General features: G+C 43.1%; 1 protein-coding gene and 1 pseudogene across 1 annotated transcript; one reads left to right on the plus strand and one right to left on the minus strand.

The window, feature by feature from the left end:
* Positions 1-1,034: 1,034 nt before the first annotated feature.
* Positions 1,035-22,081, minus strand: LOC114670414 (uncharacterized). The gene is made up of 3 exons (XM_077949097.1): positions 21,989-22,081; positions 4,495-4,661; positions 1,035-3,604 (listed from the first exon to the last, which is right to left on the minus strand). Exons 1-3 carry the CDS (start codon positions 22,035-22,037, stop codon positions 3,473-3,475), a joined length of 348 nt encoding a protein of 115 aa, XP_077805223.1. The 5' UTR covers positions 22,038-22,081; the 3' UTR covers positions 1,035-3,472.
* On the plus strand, positions 20,348-21,158 carry LOC144332260 (18S ribosomal RNA; annotated as a pseudogene).
* Positions 22,082-22,846: the final 765 nt, after the last annotated feature.

Genomic DNA, 22,846 nt, shown 5'->3' on the forward strand with positions numbered 1-22,846 from the left:
AGTAAAAGATCAATGTGTACCTGTACTTAATCTAAAAAAGAAAAAATATTCAATGTGCTCTTCCAGGTTAATAGACAAATCAAATAGACTCACCATTCTGTATGAATCCATAGTGTATCAGTGACCGAGTCATTACTGTTTTCCTGAGAGAAAAATTATCTTTAGGCTCATCACATTTTTGGAGCATAAAACCAAAGGGCCTAAGGTGAGGTGAACATGCTGTCAGTGGAGGTGAGCAGGAAGGAAATTTCCAAACCCAAGAACTTGAAGAACCTGCTGGAGAGAGAAAGTTACTTGGGCAAGTCTAGACATCAATTGTGATGTACTCTTCTCTGTAGAATAATAAAAACAGAGTATTCCACCAAAAAAAGAGAACAGGTGATGCTAATTGAATGATGTTACAACACACCCATATGTCTGTATGTGTATACAGAACTATGCACATATACACACACAGATATGTATAATATATGTGTATTTATAACTGAAGTTAAACCATTAAGCAATAAATGTGCAGTCCTATTTTTCTACCCTCTCTTTTCTAACATCTTTCAAACAGATGGTGTGTTGTAAGATTTCCAGTTACTTTCAATAATTAAAAAAATTTCAAACAGAATAGGTATGCTGAATTATTTATCAATCCCCTATTTTACATGTGACTGTAAATAGGCAACTCGTTGTATAGATATTTCAGTATCTTAGATGTTAAACATATAGCTACTCCTCAGTTTCAGAAGAGTGGATTTGCAATATGTGTCTGATCCAAGTTGTATATTTAAATTACTTAAAAATACATCTTTTTTGGTAATCGTGTTGTAAAACAAATTTGTGGCACATTAGAAAGAATGTTTTTAAGCAAAATGTTTTTAGTTTGTATTCTCTAAACATCAGAATTTTACTTTGAAGGTTTTCAAAACTTACAAGAGTATTCATATTTGAACTATAAAATAAGTAACTTAGATGGAATAATTTGAATTTGGAAATTTCTTTATACCACTAAATTTGAAGTTTCAATGCCATTTTATTTTTACAGATTTTCTTTGAAACAGGATATTGGCTACTGGAAAGAGTTAAGACCCTTCATGAAAATATGATTTTAGTAATGCAACTTATATATGAGGTAGAGGAAGCATTGATTCCTGTGCCCATTAATTAAGGAGATTTTATGAAACAATTTTTAACAAGGGCCACAGTCAGTACCGGGAGTGTGGTCAGGCACGCCTCCCTCCTCACTGGGCCCACCGGAAGCATTCAGAGTTCTAGGAGAAACATGCGCAGGTGTGCAGAGGCTGTCACAAGGGAAGAAGGGCCAGGGTGGGAAACCCAGCACAGGGGGCCTGGCCTCATAGGGGAGCCGGAGAAGGTTTTCTGAGGAAGCTTTGTCCAAGCCGAGATCCTTCCTGTTCTGTGTGCTCCAGCACAAGGCCTGCAAGAGGAGCCCCATGAGCAAGGCCGACCTAGACCAGCCAGGTGGATTCCCTTGACAGTGAGGGGGAGCATGGCCTGAGGAAATGAGGGCGGTCTCAGAAGGACGGCATCAGAGGAACTCTCATCGTTTCTATCATGAACGTTACAGTTTGATATCAGCATGGGGGTTGTGATTGGGTGATCCTGAGAAGGAACTGTCAGCGGGTCGTTGGACACTGTCTGATGGAGGAGGCTTTTCTATTGCTTGGTATCTCAAGGAATCTTATCTAGAAGAGGGCAGAGGCCGCCAGGAGAAAACCGCTGCTGGTAATGAGGTAGATGCCACTCATTTTCACCAAGTGAGTGCAGTGCTAGGGATTTTAGGGGGTAGCAAAGTGACCTTGATATATTTTCTCTGTGCAGGTCTCTGTTAGAGTCACTCTGAGTGTCTCCATGGGGATCTCTGTGTTGCTTTTGAAGAGTCTCTGTGTGAGTCTCTGTCGGGAGTTTCTGTGTGGAGGTCCCTCTGCGGGGTCTTCATGGGAGGATCTGGCCAGGGCCAGGACAGGTCCAGGGCAGGTCCATGACAGGGCCAGGGGCTGCGTAAGGGCAAGGGCAGGGCCAGAGCAAGGTAAGGGTCAGGGCCAAGGCCAGGATAGGGACAGGGCAAGAAATATGGCAGGACCAAGGGCAATGCCAAGGCCAGGGCTGAGTCAGGGCAGGGCAGGGCCTGGAATGGCCAGCGCAGGACACGACAAAAGGCGGTCCATAGAAAGAGCAGGGCTGATGCCAGGAAAGGACCAGCCTAGTGCCAAGGCTGAGGTAGTGTCATGGCATGCACAGGGCGGGGCCAGGGCTGGAATCGAGCCAGGGCACAGCCAAGGCAGGGTAGGGCACGGCAATGCCACAGCCGGGTCAGTACTAGGACAGGGCAGAACAGGGCAAGGTGATGGTAGGGGCAGGGCAAGGACAGGCCAAGGATGAGCCAGGTCACTCCAGGGCCAGGACACCTCCAAGTCCACTTCAGGCCCAGGGCTATGAAGGACAAAGGCCAGGGCCAGGGTCAGGGCCAGGTCTGGGCTAGGGCCAGGTCCAGAGCAGGGCCTAGCGAAGACTAGGGTGAGGGACAAGGTAGGGCCAGGGCAGGCTGATGACACATCCAGTGCATGGCAGGGTAGGGTGGTGGCAAGTCCAGAGGCAGACCACTGCCAACTCAGGGCCAGGGAAAGGCCATGGCCAGGGCACAGCCAGGAAAGGGTCTGGGTCAGGGCCAGGACCAAGGCAGAGCAGGGCCAGGGCCATGGCAGAGTCGGGCCAAGTCCTTGACAGGACCAGGTTCCAGGCCAGGGCAAGGGCAGAGGCAGGGGCAGGGTCTGGATAAGGGCAAGGCCAGGGATACAGTAGGACCAGGGCTAGGGCCAGGGCCCGGGCTAAGCCAGAACAAGGCCAGGGCCAGGCCATAGTGAGGACAGGGCAAAGGCCAAGGCAGGGTCAGAGCAGGTCCAGGGAGAGACCAGTGCCAGGCAGGGCCAGGGCACAACCAGGGCAGTGTAAGGCAGGTCAATGGCACCACTGTGCCATGACAGGGCAAAGTCAGTGCCAGGAGAGGGCACAACACACAGGGCCATGGTGGGGCCAGGGCAGGGATGGGCCAAGGCAGGGCCAGAACAAATCTGGGCCAGGACACATCCAAAGCCAGGTCAAGGCCAGAACAGGAGCAGGACCATGACCACTAGCAGGGCCAGTGCCATGACACGACCAGGGTCAGGACAAGAGGCAGGGCTAGAGCCAAGGCTGGGCCAGCACAGGTTCAGGGTAAGGCCAGTGCAAAGGCAAAACCAGGATGGGATCAGAGCAGGGCAGGGCCGAGACAGTCCAGGTAACAGTAGGGCAGGGCCAGGACAAGGCAGGGCAGTACAGGGCCAGGTCCACGGCAGTGGCAGGGCAAAGCCAGGCACATTGCCTATGCAACAGCCCTCCCTACAAGGCTTCTTCCACCCGGCCACTGCCGCAGCCCGGCCATTGCTGTAAGCTAGCCGCCTGACCTCCTAGCGTGGTCACTCTCCTACCGTTCCAGCACGCTGCAGTCTCCGTCACTGCCACCCACCCTCAGCGAGGCAAGCCGTGGTGTCACAGGCTCCAGGTGTCTCCTCCTCCTCCTGGCACAGAGCAGCTGGGCAGGCAAAGCCAGAAAAGCCTAGAGGAAGATGTGAGGGGTGGTATCATTAGGAGCCTCAACTTGTCATGCCAGGGACTGGGTGGCAGGGGCCAGTTTCAGCAAAGGCACTCGCACCCACCCTCCAAAGTTCAGCCTCTCCTTTTGGCCCAAGCTGGCCAGGAACTGGGGCCTGGAGTGGGTGCTGGAGACACCACAGTGCCCAGCTCCCCACTCCACAGGAACCACTGGGCCCACTGGGGTTGCAATCCTCGGGGAACAGGAGCAGCAGAAAAATTCAGACCCAGACCAGCCCTCCACACCCAGCTGCCAATTCCTGTTCTGGATGTCTCCACGCACAGGGCCCTTTCCCCCATGGTGTCTGCTACTGCATACCCGGGGGTCCTGGCAGCCTCTAAGGCACAGACCCAGGGTGCACGGACCCAGGAGCCACGGTGGGTGTGGGGGCTCTGCCACGCTCAGGATTCCCACGGAAACACTGTGCGCCTGCCGTGCTCCAGTATGAGCAAGAGTAGGTGGCCCTCTGGAGTGTGGCGTCCAGGGAGAGCAGAACCGCTCCTTCCTTGGATGCCACACTGTTGCTGCCAACTCTGCTGACTGCCGCCAGCAGTGCAGCCCCTGATAGCACCAAACTCACCCTCGCCTCACGGCCAGTCCTGCCCTCAATAGCGCACCCCACCTCCACCCCCCAACGCCGCCACTAGCGTATACCTGATAGTGCCTTGACCTGTCCTCCTCCGTGGGCATTGTGGCCCCAGAAAGTGCCTATAACCCACCCCCTGCACTGTAGGCAGTGCAGCCCTCTACAGTGCTACCAACTAGTACCCCTAATGCAGGCAATGACACCCTGGATAGTGCCCCCCACCCACCCCACACTGCGAAAAGTGCAGCCCCGATAGCCCCTGCCCTACCACTCTGGTCATGCTGCAGTCTCTGTCACCGCCACCACCAACCACAGTGAAGGAAGCCACTGGGCCGCAGGCTCTAGCACTCAGCAGCCAGGCCCGGAGCAGCTCTCGCTGATGGCCGGCTCCTACCACTCCAACCACGCTGCTGTCTCCATGGCCACCTTCTTTGACTACAAAGGAATAAAACTAGGTATCAGTAAGAAGAGTAATTTTGAAAACCATACAATCACATGGAAGTTAAACAATACGCTCCTGAATGAATGACTAGTGGGTCAATGAAGATACTAAGACAGAAATTGAAAAATTTTATGAAACAAATGGTAATGAAAACACAATACAGCAAAACTTACGTTACACAGAAAGCAGTACAAAGGCAGAGATTTATAGCTAGAAGTGCCTACCATCCAAACAAAAGAAAAACTTCAAATAAACAATATATCTTAAAGAACTAGTAAGGACAAACTAAACCCAAAAGAAGAAAATAAGATCACAGCAGAAATAAAATTTAAATAAAAAAGTACAAAAGATTAAACAAAAAGTTGGTTTTCTGGAAAGCTAAACAAAATTGACAAACTTTTAACCAGGCTAAGTAAAAAGACAAGATTCAAACAAAATCAACAGATAAAAAAAGAAGACATTATAACTGATACTTCAGAAATTCAAAGGATCATAACTGGCTATCATACGCCAACAAATTGGAAAGCCTAGTAGAAACTGACAAATTTCTAGACGCATACAACCTGCTTAGGTTGAACAGTAAAAACCTGCAAGACCAGAACAGATTGGTAACAAGTAATGAGATTGAAGCCATCAGAAATATAAGTAACATGAATATTTTCTCCACTGCATAAGCCTAAATCAGACCAAAAAACTTCACCGATACTTAACAGCCCAGTACTAATAAATACAAACAAGCCAGTACTTCTCATACTGTTAACCCAACACAGGCATGCCTTAAGGAAAGGTTAAAATAAAGTAAAAGGAACTCAGAAGACTCAACCCCACCTGTTTACCAAAAACATCACCTCTAGCATTACCAGTATTAGAGGCACTGCCTGCCCAGTGACACGTTTAACGGCCACGGTACCCTGACCGTGCAAAGGTAGCATAATCACTTGTTCCTTAAATGGGGACTCGCATGAATGGCACCACGAGGGTTCAACTGTCTCTTACTTTCAACCAGTGAAATTGACCTGCCCGTGAAGAGGTGGGCAGGAAACAGTAAGACGAGAAGACCCTATGGAGCTTTAATTTATTAATGCAATTAAAACTACATAAATCTACCGACCCTTATACCACTACACCTGCATTAAAAATTTTGGTTGGGGTGACCTCGGAGCATAACTAAACAAACCTCTGAACAACCTATGCTAAGGCTACACAAGCCAAAACGGACTAACACCTATAATTGATCCAATAACTTCACCAACGGAACAAGTTACCCGAGGGATAACAGCACAATCCCATTCCAGAGTCCATATCGACAATAGGTTTACGACCTCGATGTTGGATCAGGACATCCTAATGGTGCAGCAGCTATCAAGAGTTCGTTTGTTCAACGATTAAAGTCCTACATGATCGGAGTTCAGACCAGAGCAATCCAGGTTGGTTTCTATCTATTCTATATTTCTCCCTGTACGAAAGGACAAGAGAAATAAGGCCCACTTCATAAAGTGCCCTCATTCCATAGATGACCTAATCTCAATCTAACAAAATAACACCCACTCAACCCAAAAACAGGGTTTGTTAAGATAGCAGAGCCCGACAATTGCATAAAATTTAAAACTTTACAATCAGAGGTTCAACTCCTCTTCTTAACACCGTATCAACAACAAACCTTCTACTCCTTGTTATATCTGTACTAGCTGCTGTGGCATTTCTCACGCTTATTGAACAAAAATCATTAGGCTATATACAATTACGCAAAGGGCCAAATATTGCTGGCCCTTATGGATTACTACCACCCTTTGCTGACGCAATAACATTATTCACCAAGGAGCCCTTAAAACCGTCAACATCTACTACCATTCTCTACATTACCGCACCAGCCTTGGCCTTTTCCATTGCTCTTCTCCTATGAACTCCTCTCCCTATACCCCACCCACTAATTAACTTTAACCTGGGACTTTTATTTATCCTAGCTACATCTAGCCTAACTGTCTATTTTATCATCAGGATGAGCATCAAACTCAAACTATGCATTAATCGGAGCCTTACGAGCTGTCGCCCAAACAATTTCATACGAAGTTACTCTCGCTATTATTCTCTTGTCAATCTTATTGATAAGCAGCTCATTTAATCTTCATATACTTATCACAACACAAGAGTATCTCTGACTCCTCCTACCATCATGACACCTGACTACAATATGATTCACTTCCACATTAGCTGAAACAAATCGAGCTCCCTTTGGCCTCACAGAAGGCGAATCAGAACTAGTCTCGGGCTTTAACATTGAATATGCCGCAGGTCCATTCACTCTGTTCTTTATGGCTGAATACATAAATATTATTATAATAAATGCTCTAACAACCACAATCTTCCTAGGCACATTGTACTCTATTCACTTCCCAGAACTATTTACGACATGCTTTGCCACCAAAACACTTTTCCTCACCTCTTTATTTTTATGAATCCGAACAGCATACCCCCAATTCCGTTATGATCAACTCATACACTTACTATGAAAAAACTTCCTCCTACTCACACTAGCCCTTCTCATATGACATATCTCAACACCTATTGCAATCTCCAACATCCCCCCTCAGACCTAGAAATATGTCTGACAAAAGAGTTACTTTGATAGAGTAAATGACAGAGGCCCTAACCCTCTTATTTCTAGGATTATAGGTATCGAACCTACCCCTGAGAACCCAAATTTCTCCGTGCTACCCACCACACTCCATCCTAAAGTAAGGTCAGCTAAATAAGCTATCGGGCCCACACCCCGAAAATGTTGGTTATACCCTTCCCGTACTAATTAATCCACTAGCCCAACTTATTATTTACTCCACCATAATCACAGGTACTCTCATTACGTCACTAAGCTCACACTGATTCCTCGCCTGAGCAGGCTTAGAAATAAATATACTAGCCTTCACCCCAATCCTAATCAAAAAGACAAGCCCCCGTTCTACAGAAGCTGCTACTAAATATTTCCTAATACAAGCCACTGCATCTATAATTCTCATAATAGCAGTCATCTCCAACAACCTGCTCTCTGGATGCTGGACCATAACAAGCAACATCAACCAACTTTCATCTTTAATTATAACAACAGCCCTAGTCATAAAACTAGGGATAGCTCCTTTCCACTTCTGAGTCCCAGAAGTCACTCAAGGGACATCCTTAATTTCCAGCCTACTCCTCCTCACATGACAAAAACTAGCCCCCATCTCAATTATATATCAAATATACCCTTCAACTAATGCAAGCATTCTCCTAACCCTCTCAACTCTATTATAGTCGGTAGTTGAGGGTACCTTAACCAAACAGAACTATGCAAAATTATAGCACACTCTTCAATTACTCACATGGGCTGAATAATAATAACACTAAGTTACAACCCAAATGTCACAATCTATTACCTAGCTATATACATTATTGTAACAACCACTGCATTCCTAGCTCTCAACCTAAATTCAAGCACCACAACTCTCATACTATCTCGTGCTTGAAACAAATTAACCTGATTAATACCATTAATATCATCTGCTCTCCTATGTATAGGAGGCTTACCCCTACTAACCAGCTTCCTGCCCAAATGAATTACCATCCAAGAACTCACAAAAAACAATAACTTCACCATTCCCACCATTATAATTATCATAACCCTACTCAACCTATACTTTCAAATATGCCTAATCTACACCACTTCCATAACACTACTTCCTACATCCAACAATACAAAAATAAAGTGACAATTTGAAAGCACAAAACGCACACTTCTCATTCCCTCACTCATTATCCTCACCACCCTCCTCTTACCAATTTCCCCACTAACCTTAGCCATCTTCTAGAAATTTAGGTTAAGTAAGACCAAGGGCCTTCAAAGCCCTTAGTAAGTCAAACCATGCTTAATTTCTAAGCAGATTCTGCTCTGCATCAACGGAATGCAAATCAATTACTTTAATTAAGCTAAGCCCTTACTAGATTAATGGGACTCAAACCCACCAAATTTTAGTTAACAGCTAAATACCCTAACCAACTGGCTTTAATCTACTTCTCCCGCCGCAGGGGAAAAAAGGCGGGAGAAGCCCCAGCAGAAATTAGCTGCTCCTTTGAATTTGCAATTCAACATGAAAATCACCTCAGGGCTGGTAAAAAGTGGACTTAATCTCTGTCTTTAGGTTTACAGCCTAATGCTTACTCAGCCATTTTACCCCCCTCCCCTTCCTTTTTCCCACCTATGCTCGTCTACCGTTATTCTCAACAAACCATAAAGATATTGGAACTCTTTACCTACTGTTCGGCACATGAGCTGGAATCACAGGCACAGCTCTAAGCCTTCTTATTTGAGCTGAATTAGGTCAACCAGGCAACCTACTAGGCAAGGATCATATCTATAATGTTATTGTTACAGTCCATGTATTTGTCATAATCTTCTTTATAGTCACACCCATCATAATTGGAGGCTTCGGAAATTGATTAGTACTTCTAATGATTGGTGCCCCTGACATAGCATTCCCTCGCCTAAATAATATAAGTTTCTAACTTCTTCTCCTCCTTTCTACTATTACTGGCATCTGCCATAGTGGAAGCCAGTGCTGGAACAGGCTGAACAGTTTATCCTCCTTTAGCAGGAAATTTCTCCCACCCAGGAGCTTCTGTAGATCTAACTATCTTCTCACTTCACCTAGCAGGCATCTCCTCCATTCTAGGAGCTATCAATTTCATTACCACTATCATTAATATAAAACCCCCTGCAATATCTCAATATCAAACCCCCTTATTTATTTGATCAGTATTAATCACAGTCATCCTTCTACTCCTCTCCCTACTAGTACTAGCTGCCAGCATTACTATACTACTAACAGACCGAAATCTAAACACCACCTTCTTTGATCCTGCTGGAGGAGGGGATCCTATCTTATATCAACACCTATTCTGATTCTTCAGCCATCCCGAAGTCTATATCCTCATTCTGCCTGGGTTTGGGATAATTTCCCATATTGTAACATATTACTCTGGAAAAAAAGAACCATTTGGCTATAGGTATAGTTTGAGCTATAATAACAATTGGGTTTTTAGGCTTTATTGTATGAGCCCATCATATGTTTACAGTGGGTATAGACGTAGACACACAAGCCTACTTTACTTCCGCCACTATAATTATTGCAATCCCCATTGGCGTTAAGGTCTTTAGCTGACTTGCCACGCTTCACGGAGGGAATATCAAATGATCCCCTGCAATACTTTGAGCCTTGGGCTTTATCTTTCTTTTTACTATGGGGGGCTTGACCAGTATTGTACTAGCAAACTCATCACTAGATATCGTACTACACGACACATAATATGTTGTAGCACACTTTCACTACGTCCTGTCAATAGGAGCTGTATTCGCTATCATAGGAGGTTTCATTCATTGATTTCCCTTATTTTCAGGCTACACTCTAGACCAAACTTATGCTAAAGCTCATTTCACCATTATATTTGTAGGTGTAAATTTAACTTTCTTCCCACAACATTTCCTTGGCTTATCCGGAATACCCCGATGCTATTCTGACTACCCCGATGCCTATACCACATGAAATATTATATCATCTATAGGCTCCTTCATCTCCCTAGTAGCAGTAGTAGTAATAATTTATATAACCTGAGAAGTCTTTGCCTCAAAGCGTAAAGTCTCATTAATTGAACAACCTTCCACCAACTTAAAATGACTACACGGTTGCCCTCCACTCTATCACACATTTGAAGAACCAGCCTACATTAAACTATGCGAAAAAGGAAGGAATCGAACCTCCTAAAACTGATTTCAAGCCAACCCTGCAAACTCTGCAACTTTTTCAATAAGATATTAGAAAAACTATTTCATAGCTTTGTCAAAGCTAAGTCATAGCTTAAACCCTATATATCTTATATGGCCACCCAGTTCAACTAGGCCTACAAGATGCCACATCTCCTATCATAGAAGAATTAATACTTTTCATGACCACACTTTTATAATCGTATCCTTAATTAGCTTCCTAGTATTATACATCCTATCTTCAACCCTTACAACAAAACTAACCAACACCAAAATCACAGACGCTCAAGAAATAGAAACCATTTGAACTATCTTACCCGCAATCATTTTAATCCTAATTGCTCTTCCATCCCTATGCATCCTATACTTAACAGATGAGATCAACAACCCTTCTCTTACTATCAAATCAACTGGACACCAATAATACTGAACCTACGAATATACAGACTATGGGGGACTGATCTTTAACTCTTATATACTCCCCTCGCTGTTCTTAAACCCAGGAGCCTTCAACTTCTAGAAGTTGACAATCGAGTAGTTCTTCCAATTGAAGTCCCTGTCCGTATGATAATCACATCTCAGGACGGTCTACACTCATGAACAATTTCTACCCTAGGCCTGAAAACAGACGCAGTTCCTGGACGCTTAAATCAAACTACATTCACCGCTATACGACCAGGCGTCTATTACGGACAATGCTCAGAAATCTGCGGCGCCAACAATAGCTTTATACCTATTGTCGCAGAATTAATTCCACTAAAAATTTTTGAAATAGGACCCGTATTTACCCTATAGACCCCCCCCACTTCTAACACACCTCACTCCACAACTCTCTACAAAATAGTCTTACGGATACACTGTACAGCTACTCTAGCATTAACCTTTTAAGTTGAAGATCGAGAGAAACATTCCTCTCTACAGTGAAATGCCCCAACTAGATACATCCACATGACTTACTATTATCATAACTATACTCCCCACACTATTTCTTATTATACAATTAAAACTACTAAACACAAATTACTATTCACCCCCCTTACAAAAAACCCCCAGTACACAAACCTACAACAACCCTTGACAATTAAAATGAACAAAAATCTATTTACTCCATTTACCGCTCCAGCAATCCTAGACGAGCCTGCTGCAGTACCCATCATCCTACTCCCCACATTACTACTTCCAATCTCCAAGTGCCTTATTAATAACCGATTACTATTCAACAAAACCTAATCCAACTCACTCTAAAACAAATAATAACAACCCATAATACAAAAGGACAAACCTGATCCTTGATGCTGATGTCCTTAATTATTTTTATTACAATAATTAACCTTCTCGGACTTCTACCTCACTCATTTATACCCAGCACCCAATTATCTATAAATCTAGCTGTAGCGATTCCCCTATGAGCAGGAACAGTAGTTATAGGTCTTTGCTTCAAAACTAAAAGCTCTCTAGCCCATTTTCTGCCACAAGGTACACCCACACTCCTTATTCCTATATTAGTAATCACTGAAACAATTAGCCTACTTATTCAACCAGTGGCCCTAGCTGTATGTTTAACCGCTAACATCACAGCTGGCCATTTACTAATGCACCTAATAGGAAGTGCTGCACTAGCATTATCAGCCATAAACCTCCCTGCTACCTCACTAATCTCCGTACTCCTAGTACTACTGACTATCCTAGAAATCGCACTAGCCCTGATCCGAGCCTATGTTTTCACACTATTAGTTAGCCTTTATCTATGAGATAACACCTAATGACCCACCAATCTCATGCCTACCACATAGTTAAACCCAGCCCCTGACCACTAACAGGAGCTCTCTCAGCTCTCCTAATAACATCTGGCTTAATTATATGATTCCACTTTCATTCCACCACTCTATTAATATTAGGCCTATTAACCAATATATTAACCCTATACTAAGGGTGACGTGACATCATCCGAGAAAGTACCTACCAAGGCCACCATACAACACCCGTCCAAAAGAGCCTTCCTTGTGGAATGGTCCTATTCATCATCTCAGAAATTCTCTTCTTCACTGGTTTCTTCTGAGCATTCTACCACTCAAGCCTCGCTCCTACCCCAGACCTAGGAGGACACTGACCACCAACAGGAATTACTCCCCTAAATCCACTACAAGTACCTCTTTTAAACACCTCTGTACTACTTGCATCAGGGGTTACAATCACCTGAGCCCATCATAGTCTAATAGAGAATAGTCAAAAACAAATAATTCAAGCTCTACTCATTACGATCCTACTAGGCATTTACTTCACCCTACTACAAATCTCAGAGTACTTGGAAGCACCCTTTACTATTTCCGATGGTATCTATGGCTCAACATTCTTTGTTGCTACAGGCTTTCACGGACTTCACGTTATCACTGGATCTACATTCCTTATTACTTGCTTTATCCGTCAACTATTCTATCATTTCACATCAAACCACCATTTTGGCTTTGAAGCCGCTGCCTGACACTGACATTTTGTAGACGTTGTCTGATTATTCCTCTATGTTTCTATCTACTGATGAGAGTCCTATTCTTTTAATATAACTAGTACAGTTGACTTCCAATCAACTAGTTTCGATAATATTCAAAAAAGAGTAATTAACCTAGTATTGACCCTAATGACTAACACTCTTCTAACCCTACTACTAATAATCATCATATTCTGACTACCTCAACTGAATTCTTATGCACAAAAAAATCGATCCTTATGAATCCGGCTTTGACCCATTAAACCCTGCCCGTATTCCTTTCTCCATAAAATTTTTCTTAGTTGCCATTACTTTTCTACTATTTGACCTGGAAATTGTCCTGCTACTACCCCTACCATGAGCCCTTCAAACAACAGAGCTTCCAACTATGCTTAAATCGTCAATTATACTAATTATTATTCTAACTCTCAGTCTGACCTACGAATGAACTCAAAAAGGACTAGATTGAGCCGAATTGGTAAGTAGTTTAAAGAAAACAAATGATTTCGACTCATTAGATTATGATAGTCATACTGATCAAATGCCTTTCATCTATATAAGCATCACACTAGCATTTATAATCTCACTCCTAGGCATGCTAAACTATCGTTCACACTTAATATCCTCCCTACTATGCCTAGAAGGAACAATGCTATCACTATTTATTATAAGTGCTCTTACAGCTTCAAACATACATTCCTCCCTAGCTAATATTATACCCATTGCCCTACTAGTATTTGCTGCTTGCGAAGCAGCGATTGGCCTTGCCCTACTAATCTCAATCTCCAACACATATGGTATAGACTATATCCACAACCTAAATTTACTTCAATGTTCAAAATAGTTATCCCCACAATTATACTACTACCGAAAACATGATTTTCCAAAAATAACATAATCTGAATTAACCTAACTGTGCATAGTCTAATCATCAGTACTATCCCTCTGTTATTTTTCAACCAAACCAGCAACAACCTCCTTAACTACTCAACCTATTTATCTTCCGACCCACTAACACCAACCCTCCTAATATTAACCGCCTGACTCTTACCTCTTATAATCCCAGCAAGCCAATACCACTTACACAATGAATCCCCTCCACGAAAAAAGTTTTACCTCTACTATAATGGTCTTCTTACAAATCTCTTTAATTTTAACATTTATAGCTACAGAACTAATCATATTTTATATTCGAATTGAGACCACTCTCATTCCTACCCTAATTATCATCACCCGATGAGGCAGCCAAGCAGAACGCCTTAACGCAGGCACATACCTCCTATTCTATACACTAGCCGGCTCTCTCTCCCTACTTATTATGCTAATCTATGCTTATAATAATTTAGGCTCACTAAACATCACATTACTAACACTTGTAGCTCAAAAACTAACAACTACCTGATCCTATAGTCTTACCTGACTAGTACGCATAATAGCCTTCATAGTAAAAATACCCCTATACGGCTTACACTTATGACTTCCCAAAGCCCATGTTGAAGCTCCCATTGCTGGGTCAATAGTCCTCGCCGCAGTACTCCTGAAACTAGGTGGCTATAGCATAATACGACTCACCTCTATCCTTAGTCCCACAACAGAATACATAGCCTACCCCTTCCTCATACTATCTTTATGAGGCATAATCATAACAAGCTCAACCTGTCTTTGACAAACAGACCTAAAACCACTCATCCCATACTCCTCAGTAAGTCACATAGCCCTGGTAATTATAGCCTCCCTCATTCAAACCCCCTGAAGCTTTACTGGTGCAACTGTTCTTATAATCGCTCATGGGCTCACCTCATCCATACTATTTTGCATAGCAAACTCAAACTATCAGCGAACCCATAGCCGTATCATACTACTTTCCCAAGGACTCCGAACGCTACTTCCACTAATAACCTTCTGATGATTTACAGCAAACCTTACCAATATTGCCCTACCCCCTAGTATTAACCTAGTAGGGGAACTCTTTGTAATAATAACCTCATTCTCCTGATCATATGTCACTATTACACTTACAGGACTTAACATACTGATCACAGCCCTCTATTCCCTCCATATATTTACCACAACACAACGAGGAATACTCACATATCATATTACTAACATAAAACCTTCCTTTACACGAGAAAACATACTAATATTTATGCACCTCGCCCCTCTTATCCTCCTGACCCTTAACCTCAGTATTATTCTAGGCTTTACCACTTGTAAATATAGTTTAACCAAAACATTAGATTGTGAATCTAATCATAGAGGCCTACCACTTCTTATTTACCGAGAAAGCTAGCAAGGACTGCTAATCCATACCTCCGTTTTTAATAAATACGGCTTTCCCACTTTTAAAGGATTACAGCTATCCATTGGTCTTAGGAACCAAAATATTGGTGCAACTCCAAGTAAAAGTAACAACTATGTATACCTCCATCACCATAATAACCCTAACCACTCTAATTCTACCGTTTACTATTACTTTTATTAAACCCAATAAAAAGCACTCATACCCACACTATGTAAAAACAACTATAATATATACTTTTATCATCAGCCTCCTTCCCACAGTCCTATACATTTTCCTGGATCAAGAAGCAATTATTTCAAACTGACACTGAATAACAATCCAAACATTAGAATTAACACTAAGCTTTAAATTAGACCACTTTTCTATGATATTCATCCCAATCGCATTGTTCATTACTTGGTCTATTACAGAATTCTCACTATGGTCTATAAGCTCAGACCCAATATTAATCAATTCTTTAAATATCTTCTTACGTTTCTCATCACTATACTAATTTTAATCATCACCAATAACCTCTTCCAACCTTTCATTGCTTGGGAAGGCGTGGGAATTATATCATTCCTGCTAATCGGCTGATGGCACGCTCGAACAGAAGCCAACACAGCAGCCATTCAAGCAGTCTTATACAATCGCGTCGGCGATATTGGCTTTATCCTAAGCATAATATGATTTACCCTACATTATAACTCATGAGACTTTCAAGAAATATTCGTCCTAAACTCCAACCCAAGTCTTCTCCCACTGATAGGTCTTCTCCTGGCAGCAACAGGAAAATCAACTCAATTTGGACTTCACCCCTGACTATCCTCCGCCATAGAAGGCCCAACCCCAGTCTCAGCTTTACTCCACTCCAGCACAATAGTTGTCGCCGGGGTGTTCCTTCTCATCCGCTTCCACCCTCTAATAGAAAATAATACATTAATCCAAAGCCTCACACTATGCCTAGGAGCCATCACCACCATATTTACAGCAGTCTGCACCCTAACACAGAATGATATTTAAAAAATCGTAGCCTTTTCCACCTCAAGTCAACTGGGCCTCATAATAGTTACTATTGGGATCAATCAACCATATCTAGCATTCCTACATATCTGTACTCATGCTTTCTTCAAAGCTATACTATTCATCTGTTCCGGATCTATTATCCATAACCTAAACAACCAACAAGATATTCGAAAAATAGGAGGATTATTTAAAATAATACCCCTTACTTCAACCTCCTTAATCATCGGCAACCTAGCATTCACAGGTATACCTTTTGTCACAGGCTTCTACTCCAAAGACCTTATCATCGAAACCGCAAACATGTCATATACCAACGCCTGAGCCCTATCTATTACACTCATTGCCACAATCCTGACAAGAGCATACAGCACCCGAACTATCTTCATAACCCTAACAGGACAACCTCGCTTCCCAACCTCAATCAACATTAACGAGAATAACCCCGCCCTACTGAACCCAATCAAACGTCTCACAATCGGCAGTATGCTAGCAGGATTTCTCATCACCAGTAACATCTCTCCTACCTCACTCCCCCAATCAACAATGCGCCTCCACCTAAAACTCTCAGCCCTGTACCTAACCGCTTTGGGCTTCCTAGTAGCCCTAGACCTTACTCTCATAACCAACAAACTTAAAATAAATATACCATCACATGTATTTAAATTCTCTAATATACTAGGATATTATCCCACTACAATCCACCGTATGACCTCCTACCAAAATCTACTTATAAGCCAAAACCTATCTTCCCTCTTACTGGACTCAATCTGACTAGAAAAATCTATGCCCAAAACAATTTCACATATCCACACTATTACCTTCACCATCACAACCACTCAGAAAAGTATAATCAAGTGTTACTCCCTCTCTTTTCTTATTCCCCTTATTCTAACTCTATTCCTAATAACATAATCTATTACCACGAGTAATCTCAATAATAATATATACACCAACAAATAACGTTCAACCAGTAATCACTACTAATCAACGCCCATAATCATATAAAGCACCTGCACCAATAAAGTCTCCTCGAACTAACCCTGATCCCTCCCCCTCAAAAACTACCCAATTCCCTATATTATCAAAATTAACCATCACTACCAACCCATCAAAATCTAAAACTCATAAAACTAAACCCACCTCCATCGCCAACCCTATCAGAAAGCTTCCAAAAACCTCAAACCCTGACCCCCATGCTTCAGGGTATTCCTCAATAGCCATCGCCGTAGTACAACCAAAAACAACTATTATGCCTCCCAAATAAATTAAAAACATCATTAAACCCATATAAGTCCCCCCATAATTCAAAATAATTACACAATCAACCATACCACTAACAATCAATGCTAACCCTCCATAAATAGGAGAAGGTTTAGAAGAAAATCCCATAAACCCCATGACTAATAAGACACTTAATAAAAATAAAATATATGCCATTGTTCTCACATGGACTCCAACCATGACCAATGATATGAAAAACCATCGTAGTACTTCAACTACAAAAACACCCATGATCCCAACACGCAAATCTAACCCGATTTTAAAAATAATTAACTACAGCTTTATTGATTTACCCACCCCATCCAACATTTCCATATCATGAAACTTCGGCTCACTTCTTGCAACCTGCCTAATTCTACAAATTATTACAGGCTTATTCCTAGCAATACACTATTCACCAGAGACTTCCTTTGCCTTCTCCTCAGTCGCACACATTGTCCAAGACGTAACTACGGCTGAATCCTTCGCTATCTCCACGCTAACTGTGCCTCTATATTATTCATCTGTCTCTACATGTAGGTCGAGGCCTCTATTATGGCTCCTATCTGCTTATAGAAACCTGAAACATTGGCACTGCACTTCTACTCATAACCATAGCAACAGCCTTCATGGGCTACATACTCCCCATGAGGCCAAATATCATTCTGAGGTGCCACTGTAATTACAAACCTACTATCAGCAGTTCCATACATCGGAACCAACCTCGTCCAATGAGTTTGAGGCGGGTATTCCATTGAGAATCCTACTCTTACATGATTCTTCACCCTTCACTTTATCCTACCGTTTATTATCACAGCCTTTACAACCCTGCACCTATTATTCCTACACGAGACAGGATCAAACAACCCCTGCGGAATTTCCTCCCACTCCGACAAAATTACTTTCCATCCCTACTACACAATCAAAGATATCTTAGGCCTAATCCTCCTCTTTATAGCCTTAATAACATTAGTACTATTCTCACCTGACCTTCTAAGCGACCCAGATAACTATATCCCAGCCAACCCCCTAAACACTCCTCTACACATTAAACCAGAGTGATATTTCCTATTCGCATATGCAATTTTACGATCTATTCCCAATAAATTAGGAGGGGTGTTGCCACTTCTCCTATCAATCCTTATCTTAGCAATCATACCCATTCTCCACAAATCTAAACAACAAAGTATAGCACTCTGCCCACTCAGCCAATCCCTATGTTGACTCCTAACCACAATTCTACTACCTCTCACCTGAATCGGAAGCCAACCAGTAAACCAGCCCTTTATGATTTTCGGACAAGTAGCATCCGTAATATACTTTATCACAATTTCAGTCTTAATACCACTTGCCTCTCTAACCGAAAACAACTTACTCAAGTGAACCTGCCCTCGTAGTACAGATCAGTACACCAGTCTTGTAAACTGGAAATGCAAAACTTCCCCTAGGGCAACTCAGAAAGAAAGTACTTAACTTCACCACCAACACCCAAAACCGGCATTCTAATTTGAACTACTTTCTGTATTCTATGGTGTGCAAACTTTAAATGCAACTTCAGTATTAAATTATTTTCATACACTGTTATGTAAATCGTGCATTACTGCTAGCCAACATGAATATTATATAGTACTATATATGATTAACTGTACACAGCACAATCATTCCATATTTACTAACAACAGTCCCCAACATGCTTACAAGCAAGTATTCTCATAAATTAATCAACTGTAACACATTCTATTAAGCCTCAAAGTCCAAATGTCCCCACCCCGAATACCAACCAACCTAATTATTCACTTACCCTACACAGTACATCACATCATTTGCCGGACATAGCACATCCGATTAAATAAATCCTCGTCACTACAGATACCCCCCTCACTTAGGTGTCCCTTGGTCACCATCCTCCGTGAAATCAATATCCCGCACAAGAGTGCTACTCTCCTCTCTCCGGGCCCATAAACCGTGGGGGTAGCTATAATGAACTGTATCTGGCATCTGGTTCTTACCGCAGGGCCATACAATCAAGATCGCCCACACGTTCCCCTTAAATAAGACATCTCGATGGATCACGGGTCTATCACCCTATTAACCAGTCACGGGAGCTCTCCATGCATTTGGTATTTTTTATCTCTGGTCTGCACGCAACCCCATCGCAGAAAGCCGGTCCCGCCACAGCGCCTGTCTTTGATTCCTAGTTCATGCCATTATCAATCGCACCTACGTTCAATATCCTAGCCCCACATGATTCCTACAAGGTGTTATTTAATTCATGCTTGTAAGACATATTAATAACTGTTTTACAGCCCATTCCTAATTACACTACAAAAACACAAGAAACTTTTAACAACCCCCATCTCTGACTTCTCCCCTTAAAAACTCGCTTTTGCCAAACCCCAAAAACAAAAGCCTTCATCCGCCCAGCCAGAGCTTACGTTCTCATCTTTTAGCTATGCACAACTTCAACTGCTATTCCCTCAACTAATATAAAATTACTTCACCTTACCACTCTTAACACCAATTTCCATCTTCTCCCTGCTTTCTCGTTCCCACGCTTTTACTCACTACTAAATCTGTATCCTTATACCACAACCCCAAAGACAAAACTTCACAACTATACTTTTTTCCTGTTTATGTAGCTTAATCCACCTAAAGCAAGACGCTGAAAATGTCTAGACGGACTTACATGCCCTGTAAACAAATAGGTATGGTCCTAGCCTTTGTATTAACTCTTCGCAAGATTACACATGCAAGCATCCCCGCCCCAGTGAGGACACCCTATAAATCACAACGATCATATGGAGTAAGTATCAAGCACGCACAATGCAGCTCAAAACACTTTGCTCAGCCACACCCCCACGCGAGACAGCAGTGACAAACCTTTAGCAATCAATGAAAGTTTAACTAAGCTATGCTACAATTAGGGTTGGTTAATTTCGTGCCAGTCACCGCGGCCATACGATTAACCCAAGCTAATAGAGACCGGCGTAAAGGGTGTTTAAGATCTAATCGAATAAAGCTAAACTCCATCTACATTGTAAAACCTTAGCTGATGTAAAATAAACTACGAAAGTGGCTTTAAAATTTCTGAACACACAATAGCTAAGACTCAAACTGGGATTAGAGACCCCACTATGCTTAGCCCTAAACCTCAATAATTAAAATAACAAAACTACTCGCCAGAAGACTACAAGCAACAGCTTGAAACTCAAAGGACTTGGCGGTGCTTCACATCCCTCTAGAGGAGCCTGTTCCATAATCGATAAACCCCGATCCACCTCACCATCTCTTGCTCAGCCTATATACCGCCATCTTCAGCAAACCCTGATAAGGACCCAAAGTTAGCATAACCGTTCCCGCAAGAACGTTAGGTCAAGGTGTAGCCTATGAGATGGTAAAAAATGGGCTACATTTTCTACTCCAGAAAACCCCACGATAACTCTTATGAAACCTAAGAGTCCAAGGAGGATTTAGCAGTCAATTAAGAACAGAGTGCTTAATTGAACCAGGCCATAAAGCACGTACACTCCACCCGTCACTCTCCTCAAGTATATTTAAGGACTAACTTAACTAAACACCCCAATATTTATATAGAGGAGATAAGTCGTAACACGGTAAGTGTACTGGAAGGTGCACTTGGATAAATCAAAGCATAGCTTAATATAAAGCATCTGGCTTACACCCGGAAGATCTCAATACCATTTGATTGCCTTGAGCTAACACTAGCTCCAAACCCAATCAAAACTAATACCAAACTAATTTACACTAAACCATTTACCAATCCAAAAGTATAGGTAATAGAAATTCTATCCTGGCGCTACAGATACAGTACCGTATGGGAAAGCGAAAAACATCAAACAAGCACAAAATAGCAAGAACTCACCCCTATACCTTCTGCATCATTAATTAACTGGAAACAATTTCGCAAAGAGAACTAAAGCTCAATTCCCCGAAACCAGACGAGCTACCCAAAACAGCTGAAAGAGCGCACCCGTCTATGCTGCAAAATAGTGGGAAGATTTATGGGTAGAGGTGACAAGCCTACCGAGCCTGGTGATAGCTGGTTATCCAAGACAGAATCTTAGTTCAACCTTAAGTTTACCTACAGAACTACTCAATCCCCCTGTAAACTTAATTGCTAGTCTAAAGAGGGACAGCTCTTCAGACATCAGGAAAAAACCTTGTATACAGAGTAAAAAACCAATTCTCCATAGTTGGCCCAAAAGCAGCCATCAATTAAGAAAGCGTTCAAGCTCAACACCAACCATATAAAAAATTCCAAACACACCACTGAACTATTTATATCACATCGGATTAATCAATCACTGCATAGAAGCAATAATGGTCGTAACCTATCTGGCAGCACAGCCCCAGATAGCACACCCAACTAGCCACTCAAGGCGGGCGGTGACACCTCAGATAGGGCCCCCAAACCGTCCCAGGCCACGGGCAGTGCAGCCCTGGATAGCGCACTTACTCTGACGCCTTTCTATGCTCTGGCCAGCTGCAGTGTCCGCGGCTGCCATCTACCGCAGCGAGCAAAGCAAGCCGGCGAGGCGAGTCAGCGAGGACAGCCACAGCCCCACAGCCTCCAGCCTCCAGCCTGCAGCAGCCAGCACCTCCTACTCCAAACTGGGAACGAAGCAGCTACGAAGTCAGACACAGACAAGGCTGGTATAGGGAGACTGGCCCACTTAACAGTCTTTATATACCGGATTATAAACTACATGTTCTGATTGGATGAGAGGAAAAGCCTAGGCCTACTCTGATTGGACTTTATTTTCACATTCTGATTGGTTAGTCTAAGACTTGCTCTCATCCAATCAGAACATGAAAATAACGTCCAATCAGAGTAGGCACAGCAGTTTTCTCTCATCCAATCAGAACATGAAGTCCAGGAACCTGGCCTGCACAACCTCAATATATAAGGCACACTAATGGGAGTCACGTCATTGTGGGTTCTGCTGTGTTAGTACGTGCGTTTCCGTGACTCGCAGTTTAGAGCAGGCAGAAGCCGTTTCTGCCGCCTCACACTGAAAGCTGGAGCCTGTGGCGCCAGGGCTTGCCTCTGCTTGGTGTGTGGCGGCAATGGAGAGAGGCAGCTGGTGGTGAGAGCTGCTGCATGCCTGGCTACAGGAAGGGAAGGAGGAGGAGGCACCTACCACAGGCTGGAGCCTAGAGCCTGTGGGATTGCGGCTGGCCTCGCTGACCCTCACCTCCCTGGGTCGCCTTACTGTGGTTGGTGGCAGCGATGGACACTGCAGCTGGCCGGAGCGTAGAAAGGCGATGGGGTAGGTGCGCTGTCCGGGGCTGCCCACAGCGGGGACTGGTTGCG

Source organism: Macaca mulatta, chromosome 10 (assembly GCF_049350105.2).
Source record: "Macaca mulatta isolate MMU2019108-1 chromosome 10, T2T-MMU8v2.0, whole genome shotgun sequence".
NCBI classification, from domain to species: Eukaryota; Metazoa; Chordata; class Mammalia; order Primates; family Cercopithecidae; genus Macaca; species Macaca mulatta.